This window comes from Perognathus longimembris, chromosome 18 (genome assembly GCF_023159225.1).
Source record: "Perognathus longimembris pacificus isolate PPM17 chromosome 18, ASM2315922v1, whole genome shotgun sequence".
NCBI lineage: Eukaryota > Metazoa > Chordata > Mammalia > Rodentia > Heteromyidae > Perognathus > Perognathus longimembris.
In genome coordinates, this window is record NC_063178.1 from 19717427 (window position 1) to 19745385 (window position 27959).

General features: G+C 37.5%; 1 protein-coding gene and 1 long non-coding RNA gene across 9 annotated transcripts in view; both read right to left on the reverse strand.

The window, feature by feature from the left end:
* Window positions 1–27959, reverse strand: part of Wac (WW domain containing adaptor with coiled-coil) — a 75385-nt gene that overhangs the window by 2327 nt on the left and 45099 nt on the right. For 5 of the 8 annotated variants that reach the window (XM_048368025.1, XM_048368022.1, XM_048368024.1 and 2 more), the window contains 9 exons: window positions 27605–27720; window positions 26807–26919; window positions 20306–20614; window positions 10496–10741; window positions 8277–8399; window positions 7540–7688; window positions 6043–6161; window positions 2504–2693; window positions 1286–1413 (listed from right to left, as the gene is read on the reverse strand). In XM_048368025.1, the coding sequence (XP_048223982.1) occupies window positions 1286–1413; window positions 2504–2693; window positions 6043–6161; window positions 7540–7688; window positions 8277–8399; window positions 10496–10741; window positions 20306–20614; window positions 26807–26919; window positions 27605–27720 (1493 nt within the window). The remainder of the gene's footprint in view (window positions 1–1285; window positions 1414–2503; window positions 2694–6042; window positions 6162–7539; window positions 7689–8276; window positions 8400–10495; window positions 10742–20305; window positions 20615–26806; window positions 26920–27604; window positions 27721–27959) is intronic. The other 3 variants (XM_048368029.1, XM_048368028.1, XM_048368023.1) reach the window with 2 other exon arrangements.
* On the reverse strand, window positions 6812–7531 carry LOC125367356. The gene is made up of 2 exons (XR_007214054.1): window positions 7339–7531; window positions 6812–7126 (listed from the first exon to the last, which is right to left on the reverse strand). It is a non-coding gene; the product is annotated as an uncharacterized LOC125367356 (long non-coding RNA).

Below are 27959 nucleotides of genomic sequence, written 5' to 3' on the forward strand. Positions count from 1 at the left end.
ATTAATTCTAGGGGACTGATCACTGAAAGGATAGTACAGTAATTTGAAATTTCAACCAAAACAACCGCACTCAGAAATGCAATGCTCATCGTTAAGTCAGGAATTAAATAGCCGTTGTCAATATTCCCCCCTTTTTGGTACCAGTCCTGGGGATTCAACTCGGGGCCTGGCCATTGTCCCTGAGCTTTCTCTCCAATGCTTGTGCTCTATCACTTGAGCCACAACTCCAACTTCAGCTTTTTCAGTGGTTAACTGGAGATCAAGTCTCATGGAATTTCCTGCTCCAGGCAGGCTTAGAACCACAGATTCTCATATCTCAGTCTCCTCAGTAGCTATGATTACAACTGTGAGCCACCAGCAACCAGCTGGACATTTCTCTTTTTAAAATAACACTGCAGCTGACAGAACATAAGACCTTTATCACTATTCATCGGGAGTTAAATTACTAAAGTTATGCGTCTGATCAAATAAAATGTATGTTCTTTAAAGACAGAGTAGTTTTTATTATTATTATTATTATTAAGCACCATTTCTCCTTATATAGCTTTAGTTAATTTCCACTTCAAAAATATGAAGTAAGGGGGCTGGGAGAGAGCAAATGCTCAATAAGAAATGTATTTATTACCCAACTTATGTAACTGTAACCCCTCTGTATAACCCTTTTACAATGAAAATTAAAAATATATGTTAAATAAAAACTTAAAAACAAAAAATGTGTAAGTTTTATTAATTTAATGTATACTGGTCTGAGTAGAAAGAAATCTATCCCATGTGAATGAATCACCACTTTCATTCACAATTTTACATTGCATCTGGCATATAACATCTTATACATTCAACCTGCCCAATATGCTAGCCATCTTGGGCTTTTGTAGTATCACAATACCTATATTCAAGTAACCTTTTTTTCACTCAAAAACTGCCCCAAAGCACGCAGCAATGACGTCTACAATTCCAGTACAATATTGAGCAAAGGTGTCAAGTGCTTCATTAAGTGAAATGGTTCTCAATTTTAAGAGATGGCTGATGTTATTATTGGGTTGCAGTAATGATTTTTTTTATGAAGTTGTGAAGCAGGTAAAAGAAATGAAACACATGCTGTTGCATCTCAAATTGGAAGTTAGTGCAAAGCTATGCTTAGGTGTGATGAGCACTGTAAATTATATAGGCTGTGTCCAGGGTTTGAGATATCCATATCTTAGAATGTAGTACAACTAGTTAAGGAGAAACCTGGTGTACATAATTCTAAGGAACAAATTAATTTTATTAAAAAAAAAAAAGTTACCTTTGCTCCCGCAAAGTTGCTTGAATTTCACATACTCGGACTAAAGACCTTAAGTTTTTTAATTCAGTACAAATTTCTGACATGTGAACACTTCCCATGTTGTGAGCTTCTTCACGCAATCTTGAAGCCTGTTTAGAAAAAAAAAAAAATTTCAGGTGCTGGGAATATGGCCTAGTGATACAGTGCTTGCCTCATATACACAAAGTTCCTCAACATCACATATATAGAAAGAGCCAGAAGTGGTGCTGTGGCTCAAGTGGTAGAGTGCTAGCCTTGGGCAAAAAGAAGCCAGGGACCGTGCTCAGGCCCTGAGTTCAGGCTCCAGGAATGGCAAAATAATAATTTTTTAAAAATTTGAAAATCACACTACAAATATTAGCATGCATCAAATGAAATACATTTCAAATAACATTATAAAATTACAGAACACTGTTTCCTTGACGTGCACAAAAATGCTGATCAACCTATGGAGGAAAGCTACTTCTAACAATCGTAACACAAAGTGCCTCTAACTGTAGAAGCAATTTGTATTTTTGACTTTTCCTTCCAGTTCCAATCTTAAGTGGTTACTAGAAGATGACGTGACCCTAGAGCAGCAGGTATAAGCTGACAAGGAGCTTCACTACACTCCTGTATCCTGCACACTGTGTCTGTCAACTCTCACAACATCCCGCGTTGCCACACACTTCATCAGCGAGAGACAAATAAATGGCAGTGGCTGTATGCTCTAAGGTTTCTTAGCAATGCTGTAAGGATTTTTGTGACTTGTTTTTGCAAGCAAAAATGTTCATAGTAAGTTTCTGAAACTATTAGAGTGAATAGGGGAAAACAAACAACCAAAAAAATTTGGGAAGTGACTTCATCACAGGGCAACACTGAAATAATACCTCAATGGCAAAACTGGAACTCATCTACACTGCTTAGCAATGTTAGTAAAAGCAGTGAAAATAAACCTAAGGCACAGGATGTTGAGGAACTGACTATGGCAGCCATGAAATTAAAATATTTGGTGAAGCCACAAAAGGTTAGCTCATAAAACTCTTCTTTGCAAATATTTCGAACCCAAATGTAGAGAATATAATGAGAAGCTAGTTCTTAAAACAGTTTCAATTCAAAGTCTAAATTAGATTTTCTAAAAGTACAACTGTGTGGGGGTTTTTTTTGGGGGGGGGTTGGCTATTCAATAGTAAAACATTTGCCATCAATCATGTCATATACCTGTTTCTCTGCATGATCTGCGGGCCATCCTTGAACATGTTTTATCAGATTTTCATTGAAGTGTGCAGCTAGGGTAGGTGTTAGTGAACACGCAGGTCGGGCAGATGAATTCTGTGGTACAACTGTTGCATTTGATGCATTACTAATAGAAGAAGTATGATTTGGACCAGGTGACGGACTTCTCTGACTACTGGAAGAGAAACCAGAATTGAATGTATAGTATACTTAGTAGTACTCTCCTCGACAGTATCTGCTAGCAAGCATGAGGCCCTGAGTTCAAATGTGTGTGTATATATACATATATGTATACCTACTACACACACACACACACACACAATTTATATATCAACTACAAATTCCTTGCGCCAGTTAAGTTCATTTTTGATTTTCATCTATTCATCCAAAGGAAGAAAAAAAATCGCAGCTTTGCAATATTCTGCTTATGTTCTAGGAGACGAACTTGACTTTGTAGAATATTAATATCTGAAGATTCATACAACACATTTTTGTTTCCTCTTCCCTGTTTTAGTAGCCATGTGTCAAGACGACTGTGGAAATTATGCCTCCATTTCCTAAAAGAATTGCTGCTCATTTTGTGGAGTTTATAAAAATTCTTTAAAGAAGTTTATCTCACAACCAAGCATATACAAATCAAATGCAGTGTGGTAAACAATTAAAAACCAGTATTTTATAAAAATCAAGGAGACTTGAATTGCAACTCCTTTGTATAACTACTTAAAGATAATAAAATATTTTAAAAATTAAGACGGATGTGGGCTGCAAATATGGCCTAGTGGCAAGAATGCTTGCCTCGTATACATGAAGCACTGGGTTCAATTCCTCAGCACCACGTATATAGAAAAAGCCAGAAGTGGCGCTGTGGCTCAAGTGGCAGAGTGCTAGCCTTGAGCAAAAAGAAGCCAGGGACAGTACTCAGGCCCTGAATTCAAGCCTCAGGGCTGGCAATCAATCAACCAATCAATAAAAATAAAAATTAAGACAGTAAAACCCAGTATGTATCAGGAGGTACAAAGCAAAGTTATGCAAAGATTCTAATAGCAGTTGTAAAACAAACAAAAAAATCTAGCTATATCAACAGGCTAAAGATAAGTTATCATTCATCTATCAAGTAGCATTCTAGGTAAATAATATAAATATTTTATACATAGTCTCCACAAGATTGCATAAGTCATCCAAAATGTAATCATGAATGATAAAAAACAGCTGTGAAGAAAAACAAAACTTTATGACAAGCACAAATGAAAATAAATGTTAATAAGCAGCTTAAAAAGTTACAAAAGCCACGCTGGGAATATGGCCTAGTGGCAAGAGTGCTTGACTCGTATACATGAAGCCCTGGGTTCAATTCCCCAAGTACCACATATACTGTGGCAAGTGGCAGAGTGCTGGCCTTGAGCAAAAAGAAGCCAGGGGCAGTGCTCAGGCCCTGAGTCCAAGGCCCAGGACTGGCAAAAAAAAAAAAAAAAAGTTACAAAAGTCACAATACCTAAGTATTTGGATCACACACACGCAGATACACATAAATATTTTTCTTGTTTTTACTGGGTTATCTCCTAGAACACACAGCTCTCCCTGTCGTCGTCGTCCCCCCCCCACCCCCAAGGAGAAAGGGAGATATTTTCCTTCCCCTATGCTGAGCCCCGTTTCTGAGAAGTTAGTTCCTTCTTTGAAGTTTGTCCACAAGCCCTAGTTTCCACCTGTCTTTACGTTACTGATTGAAAGCAATCTTCCCATCATTTTTAGTGTAGTATAAACGCCAAGTGCCTACATATGGGAGATTGGGTTATTGAACACAAGGTTGATGAAATGATCACGGCGTGCCTCCTGCGGGGGTGGGTGCCAAAAATCAAACACTCTCCTCAGTATTCTAAGAAATGCCCATATAAACAAGCATTGTCTATGAATTTAAAGGGGGAAAATGCCTAAGGAAAAATTTTATTTTAATATCAAATAGATTCACTATTCAAGCCCCAGGACCGGCAAGCACCAAAAAGGAAAAGAATATATTATCAACATCTAAATCGTATATATCGTATCTAGTGTTAAATCAGAGTAAAATAATGTAAAGCAAAAATACATTTTATTGGATAGCACTCATTAAGCTGAGGGGCAAAAGCAGGCTAACAAAGTTACTCTCAAATCCAGGTGCTGGTGACGCACACCTACCATGCTGACAACTCAGGAGGCGGAGACCTGAGGATCGCCGATTCCAAGCCAGTCTAGACAGTTAGTCTGTAGACTCTTATCTCTAATTAACCACCAACAAGCCACAAGTAGAGCTGCGGCTCAATTGGTAGAGCACTGACTTCGAGCACAAAAGCTCAAGGACAAGTCCCAGGACTCGCACACAAAAAATTTTCTCTCGGGGCTGGGGATATGGCCTAGTGGCAAGAGTGCCTGCCTCGTATACATGAGGCCCCGGGTTCAATTCCCCAGCACCACATATACAGAAAATGGCCAGAAGTGGCGCTGTGGCTTAAGTGGCAGAGTGCTAGCCTTGAGCAAAAAGAAGCCAGGGACAGTGCTCAGGCCCTGAGTCCAAGCCCCAGGACTGGCCAAAAAAAAAAAAAATTTACTCTCAAAGTGGCTATATTCTTTTAAAAGTAAACAGTTTGGGGGCTGGAGTCATGGCTCAAGTGGTAAAGTACCTGCATATAACAAGTGCAAAGCCCTGAGTTCAAATCCCAATATTGCTAAAATAAATTACAGTTCAATTGAAAACAGAGATACATACGACCTGTTTCTAAAAGTAAACAGTTTGGGCCAGGGTATAGGGATACACAGTGGTAAAAAACAAACCAAAATCTTATCACTAATGTCGATTTCCTACCTGACTTACCACACTTGGCTTAATTCGTTATTTCCAAAAACTGTATCTCCCAATAGAGAGCCTTTCTTAGTGATGATTTATTTGGAAAGAAAGAACTCTCTTTTGGAAGTCTGAGTTTTGAAGTGCTTATTAGACAAAAAAACCCAATAGTTTAATTATTTTGCAACTTCACAGCATGAAATTGAGATAGAAAAAGCAAATGAAAACACCTCACTTAAAGCTGTACTGTTAGTGAACGAAAGAAAAAGAAAGAAAAGGAAATCCAGTGTCTCTAACAATATGAAAAGCTAGCTACCAAGCCTGGGCCATCAGTGTGGAATGATTACCCCAAGTTCAATACGTGCAATTTCTATCTTCATTCCAAACTGCAAAGAGGCTAAAAAGCAACAGAGTAGTCTCAAAAAGAAGATAGTAAAAGCAAGTCTTTTGAACAAGTAGAAGTTAAATTCTAAGAAGTCACGTTCTTCTTTAAAACAGCTGGGGTTCACTATTAGAGGTAATCTACTTACAATGTAAAACTTATCTTTGTAAACTTTGTAATGTAATACATAAAAATAAGGTAGGATATTTATGGACTCTTCCAAGATTAAGTTTTAAAACACACACACACACACACACACACACACACACACACACACACACACACACACGCCATGCAGATAACCCTCCTGTTAAAGCAAACACTTGCCTTGAGCGCTGAAGACTTCTAGGAGAGACAGGTTCATGACCCTGTTGCTTATCAACAGTTACAGGCTGCTGGGTGGCCGACTGTGACACTGGTCCTTGTTTAACGACTGGAGTACTAACCTGAAATGTCAAAATCTGATGAGACAAGACAAATAGCAAGCAAAAGGGGAAAGAGAAAATTCTGTATCAATCAAACTTCCCTATTATTTCCATCCCCCAATGATATTAAGTTAACAGAACTGTCCTACATTTGTTTTTGTTTTGGTCCTAGGCTTAAACTCAGAGCCTAGTGCTTGGTGATGGTGGAGAGGGGGACCACTTAAAATAGCAGTCTACCACTGAGCCACAATTCCACTTTTTCGGTAATTAACTGAAATCTCACTTTCCTGCCTGGGCTGGCTTTGAACCATTATCTTCATACCTCTAGCTCCTCAGTAATTACTATTGCAGGTGTAAGCCACCAACACTCAGCTTAAATTGTTTAAAAGTGTCACCCAACACGATTATATAATGCTTTTCTTGGTTTACTGCTACTTGTCAGTTGTGGGACTTGAACTCAGGGCTTAGGCACTGCCCCTGAGCATTTTTTCGCTTAAGGCTAGCATTCTACTACTTTGAGCTATAGAGCCATTTCCAGTTTTTTGGAGATAGTCTTCTGTACTTTCCTGATAGGGCTGACTTCCAACTGTGATCCTCAAATCTAGGCCTCCTGAGTAGGTAAGATTATAGGCACGCACCACCAGCACCTGGCATTGGTTATAGTTTGTTTGTTTTTCCTTTTAGGTGTGAAATCCAGACTTGAACCTAGTACTACCTAACACTTTTCCTCACTGGTTAGTGCTCTGCCAACTGGACCATCCCATCTGATACTTCTTTATCTGTGAAACTACCTAAATATTATTACATAGGAAAACACATGAAGAGATTTAGAGCAAGACTGAGATTTTGCATTTTGTGTCTTTTATTACAGAGTGAGCTGTAATTATACTTGAGGGTGTCTTCAAAGGGATGTTAACCTATGACTATGTCACTGAAAAATTACATTGTATCTTTTAGAATCTGAAAATTCTACAACTACTGAGACTCTTTTTTTTTTTGGCCAGTCCTGGGGCTTGGACTCAGGGCCTGAGCACTGTCCCTGGCTTCTTTTTGCTCAAGGCCAGCACTCTACCACTTGAGGCACAGCACCACTTCTGGCCATTTCTGTTTATATGGTGCTGAGGAATCGACCCAGGGCTTTCTTGGTGCATGCAAGGCAAGAACTCTACCACTAAGCCACATTCCCAGCCCCTAAGACTCATTTAATACTATTAAGCATGTCACAAAAACTGAGACAAAACAGAGATGATACCATGTATAAAAAGTAGACAGATCCAAGCCCCCTTCAAGTAGTGTCAGTCATTCACTGCCTCTACACAATGAGAGCTACAAGATTCTAACCTTTTATTAATGTTTCTAAAAGCTTTTTTCTCCATTATTCCCCTCAAAACTGGCATACCTTTGGCTGTGATGCAACAGGAGGAGTAGTAATCAAAGGTTTGATGGGGACCGTGTTAGTCTGAGGTGTGCTTATTCTTGGAGATACATAGGATCTTGGGGATGAAGCATCGGACGTTAAAGACATTGGAGACTGATTTGATGGCTGGGCTGTGAAAGAGCAAAGTCATGACTTTCACATCCTGGTAACACCAAGATCTTTGCATCACTTTACATACTCCACATTCCCCAACGACAACTTATGTCAGAAGAGTTTACATTCTCACTGGATGCCACACTAAATGCACTCTTCAGAGTTTGTCCCCTGTCCAGTTTTCTGAAGGCCAATTGCTAACCCTGAACCTATGGCCTCCTTACCACATCGACTTCTTTCTTACTTTCCATTCAGGGCTAGCTATCTCTTCTCAGTCCCTAATGTCACCATTAGCAAGAAGATTATTAAATGTATTACATTTATCTCCATTTCAGACCAAGTATTCATGCTTAGTTTACTTGCTAATACCCTTGAACTTCTCCATCTCTGAAGAGTTATCACAAATCTGATGACAGTACCAGAAAATACATGTCAACGTTTGCCTCCCATTAAAGGAAGGGAGGGGTGAATAGCATATGCCATCACTAACACCAAACAGAAAATCATTATTGTGGCCATTATCTCCAGAAAACTAAAAATCAAATATACACTGTATTCCAAAATACGACAAAGGTACCTAAGTTATCTAAAACCAGAAAGATTACCTTGTGTAGAGAGCTGAGCAGCTTGAGAAATCAAAGATGTTATGTTGAAAGCAGATGGTCCAGCAGTGAGAAACTTATGAATTATGGACTGCAGCGAAGCTTGTGTCACAGCAGCTGTAAGAACTAAAGACAGAACATTGCTTAAGTTCAAATAAAACCAATGGGCTTACAAAATTAGAACATGCAAGTCCAAGATGACCACGAAACGTATGAGTATTTTAAATAGAAACTTTTTTTTTCCAGTACTCAAATTCTGACGTCAGCGTCTTATGCTTGCTAGGCAGGCCTTCGGCCACTTGAGCCTTGCCCCAGCCATTTTTGCTCTGTGCAGTTTTGGGGTTCTTTGGTAAAAGCCATCTTGGGGCTTGAACTAAGGTCCTGAGCACTGCCCTGAGCGCTTCTGCTCAAGGCTAGCACTCTGATCACTTGAGTGGCAGCTCTATTCCCAGGTTTTGGGGTGCTTGATTGGAGCTAAGAGTCTCACAGACAGCCTGGGCGTGGGATCTCAGCCTCCCGAGTATCCAGGAGTACAGGTGAATCGGCTGTGGGATCTATGTTTATATGCCCAGGCTGGCCTACAATTCCATTCTCCTATTTATGCTTCCTACTCAGCTACAATGGAGCCATGCACAGGTTTTGTTGGCTCAGGAGGGTCATGTGAGTTTCCCCCCAAGACTGGCCCCTCAACTCCTCTTTCAAATCTCTACCTTCCTCCAAAGTAGTCAGGATTATAGGGATAAAGCCTATGCACCTGGCCTCAAATAAGAACTCACAAAATAAAAACTTGGAAGACAAACGTAACTAATAGATCTAACATTTGAAATGATTTTGAGGCTGGCAAAAATAAACAATGGATCCACAATAAAGATAAGCCAAGAGTTTCCTTATACTAGTAAAACTTGTTTATGACTTAATGGAACCTCTGATTATGCTAGAAGCAAAGTGCTCAAAACATTTCTTAATTAATGGGAGAAATATTGCTTTTTATCAATACTAGATCTAAAACAAGCTAATACTTAGGAATATCCTTATTTTTGTGGCATGTGTCTTTTACTGACATAGTCCTATATTACTGCTTCTTAAAGCTGTTTAAGCTGTTTACAAAGTTCTACTTTGCCCAAATAAAACATTTATTAAAACCACATCCATTTCTGTACAGACTTCTTTTGAGGTAACTGCTGAAACATATTATAGCAGTATCTTGAAAAGCAGAGTAGAACTGAATCGAGAAACAAAAAAAACGACAAAGCTTTATACATTATACAGTACACTTCCCTTCTCAAAATTAAGGGTTTTTATTTTCTGTCATGGGGCTTGAACTCATGACCTGGGTACTGTCCCCGAGCTTTTCTGCCCAAGGCAGAAGGTGCTCTACTATTTTAAGCCACAGCTCTACTCCAGGTGTTCTGTTGGTTAACTGGAGATAAGAGTCTCAGACTTTTCTGCATAGGCTGGCTTCAAACCACAATCCTCAGATCACAGCCTCCAAGTAGCTAAGGATTATAGCTGTTAGCCACCATCGCCCGGCTCAAAATTAAGTATTTTAAGTAAAGCTATCTAAATTCCCAATAACTAAACATTTCAAAACAACCCCAGCATTTAGGATAGGCCGGGGCAGGAGAGGATAGGATCTAGAGCAGCCCAGGTTACTTAGCAAGACTGTCTCATCTACCCCCACCCCCATGTAACAAAATACAGAAAAGGTTTTGATCCAAGTTTTAATCCTCTTTACAGTCTTCTTCAAAGTTCACACTAGCAGGGTGCCAGTGGCTCATGCTACTTAAGAGGCTAAGATCTGAGAACTGAGGTGAGAAGCCAGCCCAGGGAGGAAGTCTGTGAGACTCTAGTCAGCTTACCAAAAATGTCAAAGAGTAAGGCAGTATCTCAAGTAGTTGAACACTAGCCTTGAGCAAAAAAAGCCCAGCAGCAGTGCCCAAGCCCTGAGTTCAAGCTCTAGGACCAGCAGAGGTACACAAGCGCGCACACACACACAGTTCACCTAAGCATATAAAATTGCTCATCTCCAGTGACACAGGTGTATACTTTATCTTGGGAAATACACATCAGTACTAATATGACATCAAACCAAAGAAGATATAAATTCCAAATAAAAATGTTCAAATATGAATTTCAAATGGAAAAGGCCATTCTTAAATTGTAAATGTTATAATCTTGTTCAAAGAAGTACTTTTTATTGAAGTGTTATTATAAGCAATTACCTTCATTTATTTTAGATATGTCCACATTAGAATTATTAAGCTGCAGCGTGGCTTGCAAGGCAGGAAGCAATTGTCTAAGAAGATTTGGATCCTGAAGTAGTGGAGGTATTGGAGACTGTGGAACAGGAGAAACAGGTACTGCTGAAGCAGATGATGGAGGTGCAGATGTCGGGTTCAGCCCAGAGGCAGAAGACGTGGAAGGAGTTGTGCAAGAATGAGATACCGATTTGTCTCCTGATGTGGACTCTAAATAGAAAGGAGAATAAGGCTCAAAAAATCACTTCAATACAGCAAACAAACATTAAAATAGCACCTTTCATGTTCTAGGCACCTAATAGATGACCTCATTCTAGCCTTGCAAGTTTGCTAAGTATCTGCTTTACTAAACTAGGAATACTTTTATACTTCTATTCATGGGTGAGATTATGTATTTTAAAAATAGGAAAAAGGGGCTGGGAATGTGGCCTAGTGGTAGAGTGCTTGCCCAGCATGCATGAAGCCCTGGGTTTGATTCCTCAGCACCACTTACACAGAAAAGGCCAGAAGAGGCACAGTGGCTCAAGTGGCAGAGTGCTAGCCTTGAGCAAAAAGAAGCCAGGGACAGTGCTCAGGCCCTGAGTTCAAGCCCCAGGACTGGCCAAAAAAAAAAAAAAAAAAAAAGGAAAAGGAAAAAAGCTATTAAACAATTCTCCTACCTGACTGAAAAGTAGACACTGTACAAGTCATGTGGTCTCATATCTATTCAAATAGGTTATACTAGGAAAAAAGAACAACATAATTCTACATGACTTGCAAGTTTTATAAAGGTAAAAAAAATATTCATAACCACAGCAATAACTCATGGGTGTGGACCATGATAGCCACTCTAAAAATGGGCTGAGGATATGATGAATGAGATGCCGCCTTAAACTTTTATACATACTACTTTACTCTAGCCTTAACACTATTAAGAAAAACAAAAACCCAGCCTAATTATTTAGAAACAAAATATGTATGAAAAACTACAGACTTAATGCAGATGTATTGCAAGCCCCAACAGCACATTTTATAGCATTTGGCAAGTTGATGGCATTAATCCTCAAGACTATTCCTGAAGGAAATGAACAGCAGGAAATGTCCTAACCGGATAAACAAAAGTCAACTTAATAAAAAGCCAACTTAAGGACAAATGAACTTTTGTCTGTATATTTAAGTCTTTAATACTATTACAGGGAAACATATCAAAATACATCTTTGAGCTTAAGAAATACATTTCTAAAATTTAAAATGCATAACATGTGGTACATATACACAAAGGAATTCTATGCCTCCATCAGAAGAAATGACACTGCCCCATTCGTAAGGAAATGGGAGCACTTGGAAAAAAAAAAAATCATACTAAGTGAAGTGAGCCAGACCCAAAGAAACATAAACCCTACGGTGTCCCTCACAGGGAATAGCTAGTACAGGAATAGGCTAGTCATGGTAGAAGACCAAAATACCCCAATAGTATACACCCATATGACAACATAAGAAGATGCCAAGTGAAATGAACTCCACGTTACCGAAACAAGAGTTATACCACTGTTGTAATTATTCTCAACATGCCACGTGAACTCATACTACTTTTTTCTTCTTTTTCCTTGTCAGTTTGACTGAGTGGTTTGTCTAGTTTTGTTTCTCTTGTACTCCCCTTCCTGTGGCCATACCCTTGCTACCACTGTACTACATCCAAGTACCCTGGATATTGTCTGATATGGGTAATAGAAGTGGGGAAGAGAGAGAGAATACCAAAATCCAGAGACAGGGAACAAAAAGACAGACCATTCAAAAAGCAACACTTAGAAACCATTTGGTGTAAACTAACTGCACAACTCTTGGGGGGAAAGGGAAAAGAGGGGAGAGAGGAGAAATGAGGGAGGAGGTAACAAGTAGAACAAGAAATGTACTCACTGCCTTTCATACGAATCTGTAACCCCTCTGTACCACACTTTGACAATAAAAAAAAACTGAAAGAAAAAAATTTTTAAAGCCAAAAAAAAAAAGTCCAACGTATATTAGCAACCTGGTTATTTTAAAGACTTTTTACAAATAAAAACCTACTCAACAGAAAAATGTGTAGAAGATATTTTACCTGAATGGCTTAAAAAAAAAAAAAAGAGGTTTATATGATGCTCGCTAAGCACTAGTAGCTCCTACCTGTAATCCTAGCTGCTCAAGAAGCGAGATCTGAGGATCATGGTTCAAAGCTAGCCCAGGCTGCAAAGTCCATGAGACTCTTTATCTCCAATAAACCAGCTACAGATGGAAATAGAGCTGTGGCTCAAATGGTAAGAGTTCTAGCCTTGAGCCCCCCCCCCCGCCTCCGAAAAAATTCAGGGACAGCATCCAAGCCAAGTTCAACCCCAAGACTGGCACCAAAAAAAAAAAAAAGCTTTACATTAATAATTAGAAGTGTAATAGAGTGGCATATGCACTCACACTTACCTTATTTGCAACAACTATAAATTGGACAATAAACTGACATAGCCACACTAGAAATATAACCTGGTATCGTTGGGAATATGGCCTAGTGGCAAGAGTGCTTGAGACTATACATGAAGCAAGCCCTAGGTTCGATTCCTCAGCACCGCATATATAGAAAAAGTCCCAAGTGGCGCTGTGGCTCAAGTTGGCAGAGTGCTACCCCTGAGCAAAAAGAAACCAGGGACAGTGCTCAGGCCCCGAGTTCAAGCCCCAGGACTGGCAAAAAAAAAGGGGGGGGGATGTAAGTTGGCATCATACAGAAAAGGTGAAGAAAAACACAATATACCATCACAGCGACTTCTGACAGATGAGACCTACTTAAAACTTAAGATGTTTGAATTTGTTTAAATATTATATAAAATGTTCATATACTTTTGCTAGAGCATATTTAATTTCTTGTACAAACCCATTCCTTAAAAATGTTAAGGACTACTATTTAAGACGGCTACTGATGAAATCATGTATAAGCTTCAAGAGCACTGCATTTGAGTAATACACTGCCACAAGTAATCATACTCTCATTTTAATTCTAGGAACCTACTTATTCATCGTCCCAGAAGTTGGCAATTACCCGCAAGTTTATTGAATTATAGACACTCCTTATCATTCTTTCTACAACACTGTTATTATCACAGTTGAGGAACAAGTTAAAATATTCTCTCTGAACTTCTAAGCCAGTCTTTTTGACTGACCTCAAAACTGATGATTCTGTATAAGAAAATCTTGTCTACCAACTTAATTGTCAAGTTAATGAGTAGTTCATGTTTATGGAGTGTCATAAAGTAGCACTAAACAATTTAGAAGCTTTCTTGGACTTAATATTCATGTAAATACACAGCCACACGTTTCAGACACACATACAATAAAATTAAATACTGTGTAAAGTTTTACCTAGCTTTCTAAAATAGTTTTGTTGTCTAAATCACATATACAGTAATCTCATAGGTTGTAAGGCCTACTTAGTACACATTCATGTTTGAAAACAGCAACTTTAAGGAGGCTTAAAGAGAACAAATTCACAAGCGTTCTAGCAACTATGGCTACATTCAATATTCTTTCATAATCAGATTTAGTTACAAACAGAGGTCTAATTTTAGCTCTAGCACTCTTTTTTTTTTTTGCCAGTCCTGGGCCTTGGACTCAGGGCCTGAGCACTGTCCCTGGCTTTTTCCCGCTCAAGGCTAGCACTCTACCACCTGAGCCACAGCGCCACTTCTGGCCGTTTTCTGTATATGTGGTGCTGGGGAATCGATCCTAGGGCCTCGTGTATCCGAGGCAGGCACTCTTGCCACTAGGCTATATCCCCAGCCCAGCTCTAGCACTCTTGATTGTGTATGCCTACCTAAAAAAATATATATATACTGATCTCTAAACTATTCCAACCTTACTTTCCTACTTTATACTTTTAAAGACTGGTAGACTTTAAATCAATTCTTTAATATGCACCTTAAGTAAGCCAGTCTTTTAAATTGTTTGTACCTGATGCTTCTTTTTCTTTATGCTTTTAATTATAAATGGCTAATTTGTATTTCCAATGTTTGCCAAGAGGGAGAAGAACTAAAGGCAAGTCTTCCAAATCACCAAGGGTACAAACCAGTCAAAACATTTCTGTCCTTGTACTTTTCCAGTTGGTCAACTCCTTTTTAATAAAAATTTTAAAAGACATTAGTAATAAATTGCATTTCTAATCAATTTCCTGTGGTGTTTTGACAGGTATGGTACCACTAAGCACAGCACAGGTGCATGTGAAGCTAAATTACAGGTGCATTTTACTACAGTTTGCTTATCCTATTTTACAATATGAGTATACTATGGACAACATGGAAAAGGTCAATGTATGCAAGTGTAATAGAGAAAACAATGTGTTGATGGCAACATCTTCCATTAATCTGTGACATTTTAATTATCATGAGTAATTTAGTAAGAGCTTTCTAAAATTTCTGCCATACATTTATAAATGTACCAGGAAATGTTACAACTTGTTTTCCTATTTACTGAGAATTTATTTCAAGCTACAACATAAAAAGGACATTTTTCAATTACTAAACTAATTTGCTAAACTAATCCTGAACTAGTAATACAAATTTATATGCTCCAAACAACTGTATTTCCCTATAAATATTTCCTGCTAATTTATTATCTGTCTTTCAACCTTGGCTACTATATGTTATAGAGAAGTTTTAAATGTTTTCTAAGGTGAAATGTATCAAGATTTTTAAAAGCACAAATGCATTATGGGTCAAAATGCCATATTTATTAAGTTGACTAAACTTAAAACTTAATGATAAGTAAAACCATCTAGTATTTTTATTAAGTACTTTATAAATATATATTCATTAAGATTTGTCCCCAATAGCCAGTTAATGATCTTACTAAAGGGCAAGAATGCTTGAAATCCAAGACATAGATATTTACAGTAATTTAAATGGCCTTGTATATCACCTACAAAAACTGCCAGGCACCAGTGGCTCACACCTGTAATCCTAGCTACTCAGGAGGCTGAGATCTGAGGGATTGGGGGGGATGGGGAAATCTACTGTATAATACATGCTAAATTCTTAGGGTTCGTTCAGATTTTACTTAGTTTACACACATCATAAAACACAACAAAGAAATGTGACTCCAAATGACTCAAGTCACATCTAGAAAACAGTATTAGGTAACTGTGTTGATATGCTAATCCACTGCAAGCTAGTATAAAGACATAGGTCTTCACAGGCTACTTTGTTTTTGAAGTTGCCTACATATGTGGATAAATCATAATCTAAGTTGCTAAATAAAAGCTTGCTAAGTAACAGTTAAAGTCATTACACGTTTGACACTGGTACACTTTGGCAATAATGAAGAGCGAGGACCTGTATCTCCTTCCTGTTTTGTCATTCCACAAATCAAGGGATACCAGAATGGAGCCTGATTAGAAGTCATTATGATGCTACTTCATAAAAATCAACTTTACATTTCCAGCATAATAGTTTTCCTCTATCACTTTGCTATGTGACTACCCAAGCAGAGTAATCTCTCTCTCTCTCTCTCTCTGTCACACACACACAGCTCAAATATCAGTAGGACAAAATGATACATTTAAATGAGGGCTCCAAGTTAAATGGGACTTTGTTTTACCCTACCTATTATCAGGATGGTTCAACACAAAATTACATTTTCATAGCTACTCCACCCTCCTGTACCTATACAAGCACAAATGTTGGGTTTATCTTAGGTTGTTTCTCTTGAAGTAACAAACTGGCAATAAACCCATCTAAAAACCTATTTTTGAGATTCTCTGTGAAGGGACTAGTTTAAACTTCAAACTTGCACCTCACTTTCACATTAACACTTTTTTGTTCAGGCTGTTTTTTAGATAGGAACTCTTCAGCCCTACACTTGGCCTTGACCAAAATCCTTCTGTTTATGATGGCTACTACAGATATATAGCTGGACCGATAGGCCCTTGTTGCCACGCCCATCTTTCCCAGGATATGGTCTCATCAATTTCCTGTCCAGGCTGACTTCAAATCATGGTCCTTTCTCAATTACTCCAAACATATTTGTTAAACTAGGCCAAAGCAGGCCCTCCTTTAACCACGAACACATGCGTTACTATTACTGTGGTTGTTTTCCCATTTGCAACAAATATTTACACACTGCTTATTATTTGTCAAGTACAAAGAACAGAGTAGCATATAGGGATAAAAACAAAGATGCCATCCATATTTAATATGGGTGCTACTGATATTCTTGGATATATTACTTTACACACTATGTAGAGTAAGCATACAGGCAAACCTAATTTCAACCACCAAACTCTAACGTAAATTACATAATCGATTTGTTCGCAATGTTGAGGATTGAGTCCAGGTCCTTAAGCATGCTAGACAAGCCCTCTGCTACTGAACTACATCCTCCATCCTAAATTGTTTAGCTTGTTTGTTAAGGAAAACCATGGTGACGAGGAAAGTCAATAACAAACTTGACTTATGTAACATGTTCCCTACATTGAGGAAATACATTGTAAATATATACTTCAAATTACGGAACATTTCATAAATACAAACAGGAGACTAATCAGAAAGATGAAACTTTCACAAATGAAGAAACCTATCCTCAGTTAAAAAGGAAAATGCCTTTGGAAGACCGTGTAATTCTCACCAAAAAAAAGCAAGCAAAAATTCAAAATTTCTTCCTATTAGTGTTACTACATACATACATACATGCATGCATGCATGCATACATACATATATACGTACATTGCTCATGTTTAGCTAACATTTTCCAGAATTAAGCTTGAATTGTCTATGACTTGCTAATAATTTTGAATTCTCCAACTGATATAAATTCTGATGTCTTTCACTACAGTTGATTTTGGGGGAAAGAACACAAATTTGAAAAGCTGCCACTAAAAACAATGTGTGTGAAAAGTATCAATGTTCAAACTCCATATATTCTCCTTTCTTACAGTGTTTAAAAAATAAATTACAAATATATAAAACAATTAGCATAAAATCTGGTACATTTCATTATACTGTCAGGAAAGGTATTGAAAAAGAAAACAGAACAAAGTACAAAACTCAACACATTTATCCTGAAAAGATTATGAAGTAAAATTAGACAACTAAAATTTTAAGTGCTATAATACAAAAAGTACCTAGGGAATAGATTGAGAGACTAGCAGACACAAAACCACTTGTGCAGGGTATTAAAGAAACTTGAGGGCAGCGAAACAACTCCAGTAGTAAGGTACCTGTGTATCAAGTGTAAGGCCTGGAGTTTTTGAGTTCAAAACATTACCAAAAAACAAAAGAAAAAAAAAAAACAGAATGAGTGGAAGAACATGCTCTGCTTAACCAAGTCTCAGAACATAATACATTACACAGAATGTACAAAATGTCAACAGAACAAAGAGAAGACTAGAATGGCTGGAAATCTAATAATTACTGATAGCAACTAGTGCTTGCTATAAACTTAAAACTTACTTACAGGACAAAGTATGCACTTTATACTTTAACAGAAAGCCATTAAGTTTTTAAGAAAATGAGATATATTTAATCTGAAGTTTATACTAGTCACTTTATGTCACTGAATTAGAATGGAGGCAGAGTAATCAGTTCTTTCAAGAAAAATAATCATTTTCAGTGACAGCACTGGAACCAAAAGAGTATGTACAAATGAAATAAATACTTTGAGATTTGTCAGAGTATGGAGAAGTGAGAATGCTGAAAACAAGGGCAAGTTTGAAAAACTGGTGTCATCAAATAGTGTGCCTCTAGTAAGACCAAAACTAATAGGGTACACACTATATTTGATTTGATATATAGATTTGATATATAGAAAGTACAACAAATACCAACAACAACAAAAAAAGGAAAACGAAGTAACAGTGTCTCACACCTATAATCCTAGCTACTCAATCCTAGCTACTCAAAGAATCCGAGACTTGCAGATCATGGTTCCAAGGCACCTGGGCAAGGAAAAGCCTAAGATTCATCTCCAATTAAGTACCAAAAAAGGTAGATGTGGAGGTATGGCTCAAGGGGTAGAACACTAGCCTTGAGCAAAAAAGCTCAGGGACAGTGCCCAGGCCCTGAGTTCAAGCCCCAGTACTGGCATGCGCAACACACACACACAGAAAGAGAAAAGAGATGATAAATTCAGATGGAAATACCCCTCCAAAAAGAGGATCGGCTGGGTAAAAAACAAAGCAAACAGAACACAGAAAAACACAGAGAACACAGTATAGAGAAAAAAGGCTGCATGATACGGAAGCAGGAAGAGAACAGAAGTAGAAAAATGAAGAATGGTATCATAGAAGCCCACGGGGAAGTCAAGAGTGAGCTGAAGCATCAAATGTTTAAAGGTGAGAGCAAGGTGAAGACTTTGCAAGGCCACATATTTTGTTTGAAGACAAGGTCTTGCGATGTTGCCAGGACAGTTCTGAACTTCTGGGTTCAGGTGGTCCTTGCTGTCCCACATAGCCGGGCGTAGAGTCAGAAGCCACCGCACCCAGATGCCATCTGTATTTAAGATTTTTATGAGGAACACTCATATAAAATATCCAATACTTAAAAAAAATTCAGAAAATATATAAGCTAATAAATTAATTTTTATTTAATTCAAGAATTGTATTTACAAATAATTGGAGTATGAGTTTTGATGTAATCATTTGTAAGGGATTTTATACATCTAGAATAAGCATTATCTATGGTGTATTATGCACTATATGGTAAAAGCTAAGTAACAAAGTAAGAGTAAGAAAGGATTCATAAAAGAAGCAAAAGAAATTCAGTTATTTGAACACTGTCAACAAACTGTATTCAATGTGAAATAATGAAGTATCAGATTTGACTTAACAATTCATTCTCAAAACTCACATAACATTTAAACTTCATCACTTACTAATCTGCTAAGCCATGAACATTTGTTAACGTGTTTCCTTATATTCTTAAAACATCATATGAAGTCTAGAATTGTGAATAGCCTCTGAAGTACACTATACTGCTTATGTGGTATGTCACCTCTTATAAGTTAACTGTTGTCAATAATAGTTCTGTTTTTCGAATATACTGTTATTAATACTGAGTCGTATACCACAATTTTGATTATATTTACTTCTATTCTTCAGGCTTAGGGTCTACTTTAGAAACTAATACACTCTTTATCTTATAGACATTATGGTTTAGTTTCCTAACTCACAAATAAGAATCAATAATATACATGCTATATAGAGAAATCATGTTTTAAAATGTCTGAACTGGGTAGGCAGAGGTGACTTACACCTGTCATCCTAGCTACTCAAGGAGGCTGAGATATAAGGATCAAGGCTGGAAGCCAGCCCTGACAAGCAAGTCCATGAGACTCTCATCTCCAATCAGCCACCAAAAAGCTGGAAGTGGAGTTCAAGCCACAGTACCAGCACAAAAATTAAATAAGATAAAATGTCTGAATTGGCAGCAAATTGTAATGAAGAGTAAACAGAGACAATCTGTTAACTATCAAGGTATAACAAAAACAACAAAAAATTTCATGGGATTATGAAAGGATATTGACTTGACCCAATTATTTAAACCACTGGTAAATGTTGTAAATTAAATACCTGACTTCATTGTCAATAACAAAAAAAAAAAAAAAGACCTCAAGCTTGACCACTATGTATTTTTAAAAATGTTAAATACAACTAGCTTTATTGTCTAAGTCTATATAGTAATACTTAAGATTTGTAAGGAATTCATAATTCTTATTTAAGCCAAAGGAAATAATGTCACATATCAACTAGAATAGTTCAACGTGCAGCATCTAGTAAGAATGGCATACCTTTTCTTTCTGTTTTCTGTGCAGTGACAGAAGATGTGGGTGTAGGCAGTTTTGATAAAGTAGATGCTCCATTAGCATCAAATGATTTCTTTGGCTGGTGATCAGACTGTAGCGTAAATGGACTAGAAGGAACAGTGCTTGGGGTAGCAGTTGGATGAACCACTGGTTTGATGGGGTGCTGTACTGGCGTAGAGCTACTGTGAGTCTCTGCTCTTGGCAGTCTGTAGTCTCTGTCATTGTGTCTGCTTGTCTGAGACAAAATATTCTGTGGGAGCAAACTACTGGCATCACTGGAATGCTTGTCTTCCACTTTAGTTCACAGTTCGAAAAAAGAGATGTTGGAATGACAGAAGGGAGAAGAAAAAAGATTACGTTAGAATCCTATCTTTTAACACCAGCTAATTCAGCAACATATCTTTCTGCAAACTGCAAGCCGGTTAGTGTCTGCAGTTTTACCACTGGAATATAAATACTCAAATGCTAAGAGTTTTACTTGACAAAAAAAAATAATCTAAACTCAGATTCCAAGTGGATTATTACGTTTCTTAGAATTCCTTAGAACCATACTAAAGTTTATTTAAAAAAAACCTTATTTAAAAAAATAAATGTAGTTACAACATTTTACAAAAACTTTTAAAGTGTTGAAAATAAAAATAAATGCTCCATTCCTTTAAAATACAGGTCACAGATTCTAATAATTAAATTATCCACAGTGGTTCAACTACAAAGGAATATTATCTTCATTAGTCTAATTTTCCTCGTAGTCTAATTCTTCTAAATACTTAGGTAGCTAATTAGTGGGCTCTAAAGTAGTTGCTACTAGTGCTTCAATGTTATCTTTTTAAAGGTATCATTAAGTTTATGATAATTAAACAATTCATAATTTTTAATTATACTAACAAAATGATACATACAGTGGCAGAAAAGAAGCCTACATCTGTAGCATAATCATAGAAGAATCTACTGATATTAAAAACAAATCCACTTTCAAAATAAAGGCACAAAAATATTTTAACCTCAAAACAAGTACTGAAAGCAGTTCAAATTCTATTCAAAAAAAGTATGTTTTCAAAAATCATGTTAACATTTATTATTTATTAAAAAGTCTAACCTAAACTGCAGTATCCAATCACAACAGCTAGGGAATTAAACTCCAAGTAAAGAAACGTCCTAAGGGCAGGTGTCAGTGGCTCACACTGATAATCCTAGCTTCTCGGGAGAGTGAGATCCAATGATGTTCAGACCGGGCCAGAAAAAAAAGAAAGAAAGAAAGACAGAAAGAAACTCAAGATGCCATCTCTGAAATCTGAAATAACCAACAACAAAGCAAACCTGGAAGGCTGACTTCAGTGGCAGCCTGCCAGTCACACAAGCAAACCATGAATCGGGTATCAGGAAAAAAAAAAGTAATGAATAATAAAGAAAAACCCTGATTAAAAGTACAATTGGTAATGAGGAAATTCCCAACTTTTAAAGTCTACATTTAAGTGGCAGTAGGCTATTGCCCAAACTCTCAATTATATCAAAAGACAATCCTTTGACAACTACCTAAATACATGAACTTGCGTTATTAACTTACACAATATTCTATATTATCTTAAAAAATAGATTGGACAATCAATGCGGAACACAAATGTCCACATAGATATATCAACAAATTATTGACATGTATAGACAAGAAACTATTAGACTGTTATTGTAGTTTCATTATACAGACTGATTCTTATCACTTGAATGCCTAGAATTTTGACTGCCTTAACTTCCTTTAGTTCTATATGAAAGATAGTAAGAAGTCAAGGACACTAGCATTACAGAAACTGGTGAAATCAGACAAGTCTTGAGAGCAGTTAGGTACCTTTACTTGCATATCCTTTTGCCTCAGGATAATTATGCTAGATTCTGCTAAGTGTGCCACCTACCACATTCTCTTAGAACTAACGATATCTGACCCCAAATATCACAGTAATACAAAGAGATTCTAATTAAAGTTTCTTTGAATTTATAACAACTAGAAGACAATGGTAGCAATAAATATTAAATTAAAATTTTTACTCCTTATTTTCAACAACATGGATATCATTAACACCCCTCAACATATATATAAAAAACCTCAATCCTCCTGTGTGTGTTTTACAGATCATTATTAGGAATAAACTTTAAACTGTAGAAATCATAAACACTAAAAACTGGACAAATAGGAAATCACCCAACGTTTTTTGGATAGACAATACTAAACACATGGCTTACTAATACTACAGCATCTATAGCTCAGTTAACCATTAAAAACAAATAAAAAGCAACATAGTTAAATTCCTTTCTCAAATAGTTAAAAACCCAAATATAAAAAGAAAAAATTAACCTAATAGAGGTGGCTCGCTACTGCAGTCCTAGCTACTCAAGGAGGCTGAGATCTGAAGATCATTGGGGTGAAGCCGGGCAGGGCAGGAAAGTCCATGAGACTTTTATCTCCAGTTACCCACCATAAAGTCAGAAGCGGAGATGTGTCTCAACAGCCTTGAGCAAGAGTGGAGGAACTGTACTCAAGCCTGGAGTTACTAGCCCAGGCCAAAAGTTCAAGACTCCAAATAGGCATATTAAAAAAAAAAAAAAAAGTTCTCTACCTGACTTATGTGACTGCAACCACTCTGTACATTACCTTTAAAATACTTTGTTTTCAATTCTGGAACTAAAATCTCTTTGTACAACTACTTATTAAAAATAGTATTTAAAAAAGAAAAAAAATATGGTCCATGACTGTATTTCAGTACAGCTGTAGTCATTGACTTATCATTTCAATAATAATGCAGTAGGAAAAGCCTTAGTAAAAACCACCAAAGCATCCACCAATAGGGAACTGCTTATAAAAGAATAGATATACAAGCAGTAAAACGTTGTATGGGTAATAATAATCTCATTCTGACATAAAATATACACATGTAACTTGTATACATATTTACATAGACACATAGAAAAAAATTATAGATGTGAAGCTCTGGATCAAGTGGAAGCGTGCTACCTTTGGGTGAATACAGCCAAGCAAAAGCACAAGACCCTGAGTGTTTTTCAAGTCCCAGTACCAGCGTGCGCGCGCACACACGCACGCGCGCGCGCACACACGCACACGCACGCGCACACACACACACACAAAATAATGAATAAATACTACTCACAGAGGGGCTGGGAATATGGCCTAGTGGTAGACTGCTTGCCTCGCATACATGAAGTCCTAGGTTCAATTCCTCAGCACCACATATACAGAAAAGGCCAGAAGTGGTGCTGTGGCTCAAGTGGTAGAGTGCTAGCCTTGAGCAAAACGAAGCCAGGGACAGTGCTCAGGCCCTGAGTTCAAGCCCCAGGAATGGTAAAAACAAAGCAAAACAAAACACCTACTCAGAGAGAGAGAGGCTCCCATCATGTAATCCTAGCTACTCAAGGAGGTTGAGATCTAAGATTCAGTTCGAAGCTAGCCCAATCCTACTACTCAGAAGGCTGAGACCTGAGGATCTTGGTCAATAGCCAGTCCAGGCAAGAAGTTCGTGAGACTCATCTCCAATCAATCAATCACACACACTCACCCACGCCAGAACTGAGCTAGGAACCTAAAGTACATGACTGTAATGATAGCTACTCAGGAGGTTGAAATCTGAGGCTCTTGGTTCAACAGTCAGTAAGACCCTATTACCAATTAACCACCAAGAGGGGGAAAATGAAGCTATGGCTCAAGTGGTTTAATGGAGTTTAAACTCCATTGGTACATGCGTGCATGCATACAACAGAAGTGGAACTATTGCATAAGTGGTAGAGCAGGAGCCCTGATTTAAACAAAACAAAACTGAGGCAGCATCCCATCCGAGTTCAAGCCCCAGGACCACTCCCCCCACCCCTAAATAAGTGCCAAAAAAACCACAAAAAAAACTGAGCAACTGAGCACTGGCTTGAGCAAAGAGCAGCTCAGGGACCACCAATGGGACACTCACATCTGCAATCCTAGCCACTCAAGAGACCCAGGAGGATCCTAGCTCAAAGCCAGCCAGGGCAGGAAAAACCCCCGCGGCTCTCATCTCCAATCAACTACCCAAAAATCAAAGTAGAACTGGCTCAAAGTGGAAGCCTTGAAAACAAAAAGTCAGGAACAGGCCCCCAGACCCCGAGTTCAAGCCCCAGGTCCAGCAAAAAAATAGCTGTTCACTGTAAAAATGTGTATTAAATCCAGGAAAGACTTGCAATTAGGAGAAAGTCTGCATTTTAGTTGGGAAACAATTGGTAACATATACCACAGTATTACACTAATTTAAATTGGTATTTTATATTTATGATGAAAAATATCTCAATTTGAAAGCTTTGAATTCAGTATTTCATAGCAATATGTTATACCCTTCTGTCCAACCAAAGTAAGGTGATAGTAGTCTACAGAAATACTTTATGGCTTTGATAAAATAGAAGCAAATTATTTTGATAAAGAAAAAAAACAAGACAAGAGCCAGGCATCAGTGGCCTATGCCTATGATCCTAGTAATACGGGAGGCTGAGATCCAAGGATCACAGTCTACAGGGAGGTCTGTGAGACTCTTACTTCAAATTAGACAAACAAGCCGTAAGTTGAGCTGTCTGTGGCTCAAGTGGTGGTATTACCCTTGAGCACAAAAAGCCCAGGGACAGTGGCCCTGCTCTGAGTTCAAGCCCTAGGACCAACACCACCACTGAGGGAGGGAGAGAGGGAGAGGGGGAATGTTCCAAATGATAGCTGAGTTATAAAATTTAAAACTTTCACTGGCTTTTCCATAAGAATGCACATGCCTTACTTTGCTATCATAAAGACAAAAAGACTTATGCTTTTTGTAGAAAAAGTTGTTTCCATTCTTGAAATTTTCCTGAATCAATGCCTGCTTTCACTTAATTTGCTCAAAGGAAATTTTAAACAAAAGATTATTGTAGAAATAATATGGTGGATATATTAGGCTTTATTTTTATTTCCTCTTTAGGAAACATCAGCCTAATAAGAGAGAACTGGCTTTCTTACTGCCTGATGCTATCCATATTACTAAGCACAGACATTATTGGATTCTCCAACTTTATAACTTGAGCACAAATGCTAATGAACAGCACCCCAGGATCAGCGCGCACACACACACACACACATACCAATGTTCTTTAATTTCCTAACTCCAACACTTGGAATCACGTGAACTTCACTGATATATTATTTAAAATGTGTATTTATAAGTGTTGTACTTTATTCGTGAATGACTTAAATTAGTTTTTGTTTTTTTTTTTTTGTCTGTAATGGGACTTGAACTTGGGGCCCAGAGGCTCTATCTCTTTGAGCCACACTGCCACTAGCAGTTTTCTGGTGGTTAATTGAAGAGTCTCATGACTTTCCTAGCCAGGCTGGCTAGATCCTCGGATCTCAGCCTCCTGAGGAGCTAGGATTACAGGTGTGAGACAACAACGCCCCACTTAAAAAGTTTTGCTTCTGAAGAATCAATATCACTTTGAGACCAAATAAATCTTTTCTTTGAATTTTCAGTTACAGAAATAGAATTCAAATGCTGAACTCTGAGGATCACTAAACAAATAATAACAAACAAAAAATTCCTGGGGAACTCTAGAGGGCATTTAATTTTATTTTAGGAAAAGGAAGTTACAAATCTTTAGTTAGAACTTTAAATGTACAGAACCAATTAAAAACTAAGATGATGTTGCACAAAATTTGACGGCAAAAAGCATCCCTATGCCCACTGCTTTACTTTATAGATCAAACCCTTGAAAGTCCAAGAATAGTTTCAACAATTTTGGGAAAACTCTCTATAGAGCTACATTATAAACTCTATAATCATGGTGAAACTAACTTGCAAATACAAATATTCTTCAACTTATGTGCACTATGTTTCAACAAGCTTATTAGTTAGAAATATCAACATAAAAATACACTGAACACACAAAACTACTGAAATCAGTCTAGCCTAGCCTAACATATACCATGTTCAGGTAGGCTGACATGATATTTCATAGATAACAGAAAGTACTATGTCCTTTGTGAGGTTTACTGGAACTATAATGAAAATGATGTATATAAATATTCTTTGACACTACTACACACCCAAACCCCCTCCCAAAAAAAACCCTAAGTCAGGCATCATCTAAACACCAATTAAGACTTTTACTGATAATCTAAAGAGCCAATAGCTGTTTTTCATTCTATCTAGCTGTACCTATAATTCAATTATTAGACTAAAACCTAGTGAATTCCATATCCTGTTTTACAAAACAAAATTTGGGAGGTCACCACCTGTTTTTTGCTTTTTCCTTTTAATGCCAATACTCCAAAACATGCAATCTTTATTACCAATGGCAAAAGTGAATCCTTGCCCTTCCCAGGAAATAGAAGCTGAGGAAACAAATCCAACATAAAAGACATCTGCTTGCTTGTGTTTCTGTTGATTTACATACAGACATCAATAATAAACCAATTATACTATTTCAAAAAAAATTAATACTTACTTCCACTGGGAAACCCACTAGTGGCTGCTGCTTGCATCACCTCTCTTCTGTAATCCCTATCTTTTGGAAAGCTATTAACTGCCATCTTGTTTGCTTCTTTTTGTCTCTGTTCTCTAAAAGTGAAAAGAGAAACTTATAAAACTGCTATCAAAAATTCTCATATTCTCTCGCCAAATACAAAACAAAATGTAACAAAACAGAAAGAAGAATGTTTCTCACTAATGGATGCCACAACTAAAATTCTCAATACCCGCATCTTATAAAACATTCATGGCACCAAAGCTATAAGACCTGTCTTAACAAATGATAAGGAGGCTGCATTTATGAAGATTAACATAGGCATTAAAAATTTATTAAACTGAGACTGGACGGGGGGGGGGGGGGGGGCGCGGGGAGGGGTTAGGGAGAGGCAAGCTAGAGCTTAATTTCAGAACCAGGGTGCTGTCCCTGAGCTTTTATGCTCAAGGCTAGCACTCCACCACCTAAACCACAGCTCTACTTCCAGCTTTTTGGTAATTAATTGGAGATAAAGTCTCATGGACTTTCCTGCCCAGTCTGGCTTCAAACCACAATCCTCAGATATCAGCCTCCTGAGTAGCTAGGATTGCAGGTATGAGGTATTGGCACCCAGCTATGAAACGTTTTTTTTTTTTTAAAGCAGATCTACACAAAACATAAGCAATACACAAATCACTGAAATTCAAAAGGAAGGGATGGATATATCACAATCAAATAAATACAACAATGCTGTATTATCTAAAATAAACACAATTATTTAATTAGATTAAAAGCAAATACCTTTCAAGCCACTCTTTTGGTTTTTCCCACTGTGAGACTTCCGTTCGACAATTGTAGTAGTATTTTTTCCCAGAAGAGCTAATGTGTTCAGACCAGTCATCTGCAGAATCATAAGGCTTAAAAATACATTTTTAAATTAGAAAGTTATAAATTACTCAGTAATATTTAGCATGTCAAAGTTTCAAAGCATATGAATTTTTGGACTGCTTCCTCTATTTCACTCAAAAATGGCATTGGGAGTCTCGATGGGCATTGCATTGCATTGACAGGCTTTGGTGGTAGTGCCGTTCTCACAATGTTGATCCGCCCAATCCAGGAGTACGGAAGGTTTTTCCACTTTCTTAGTTCTGCTTCA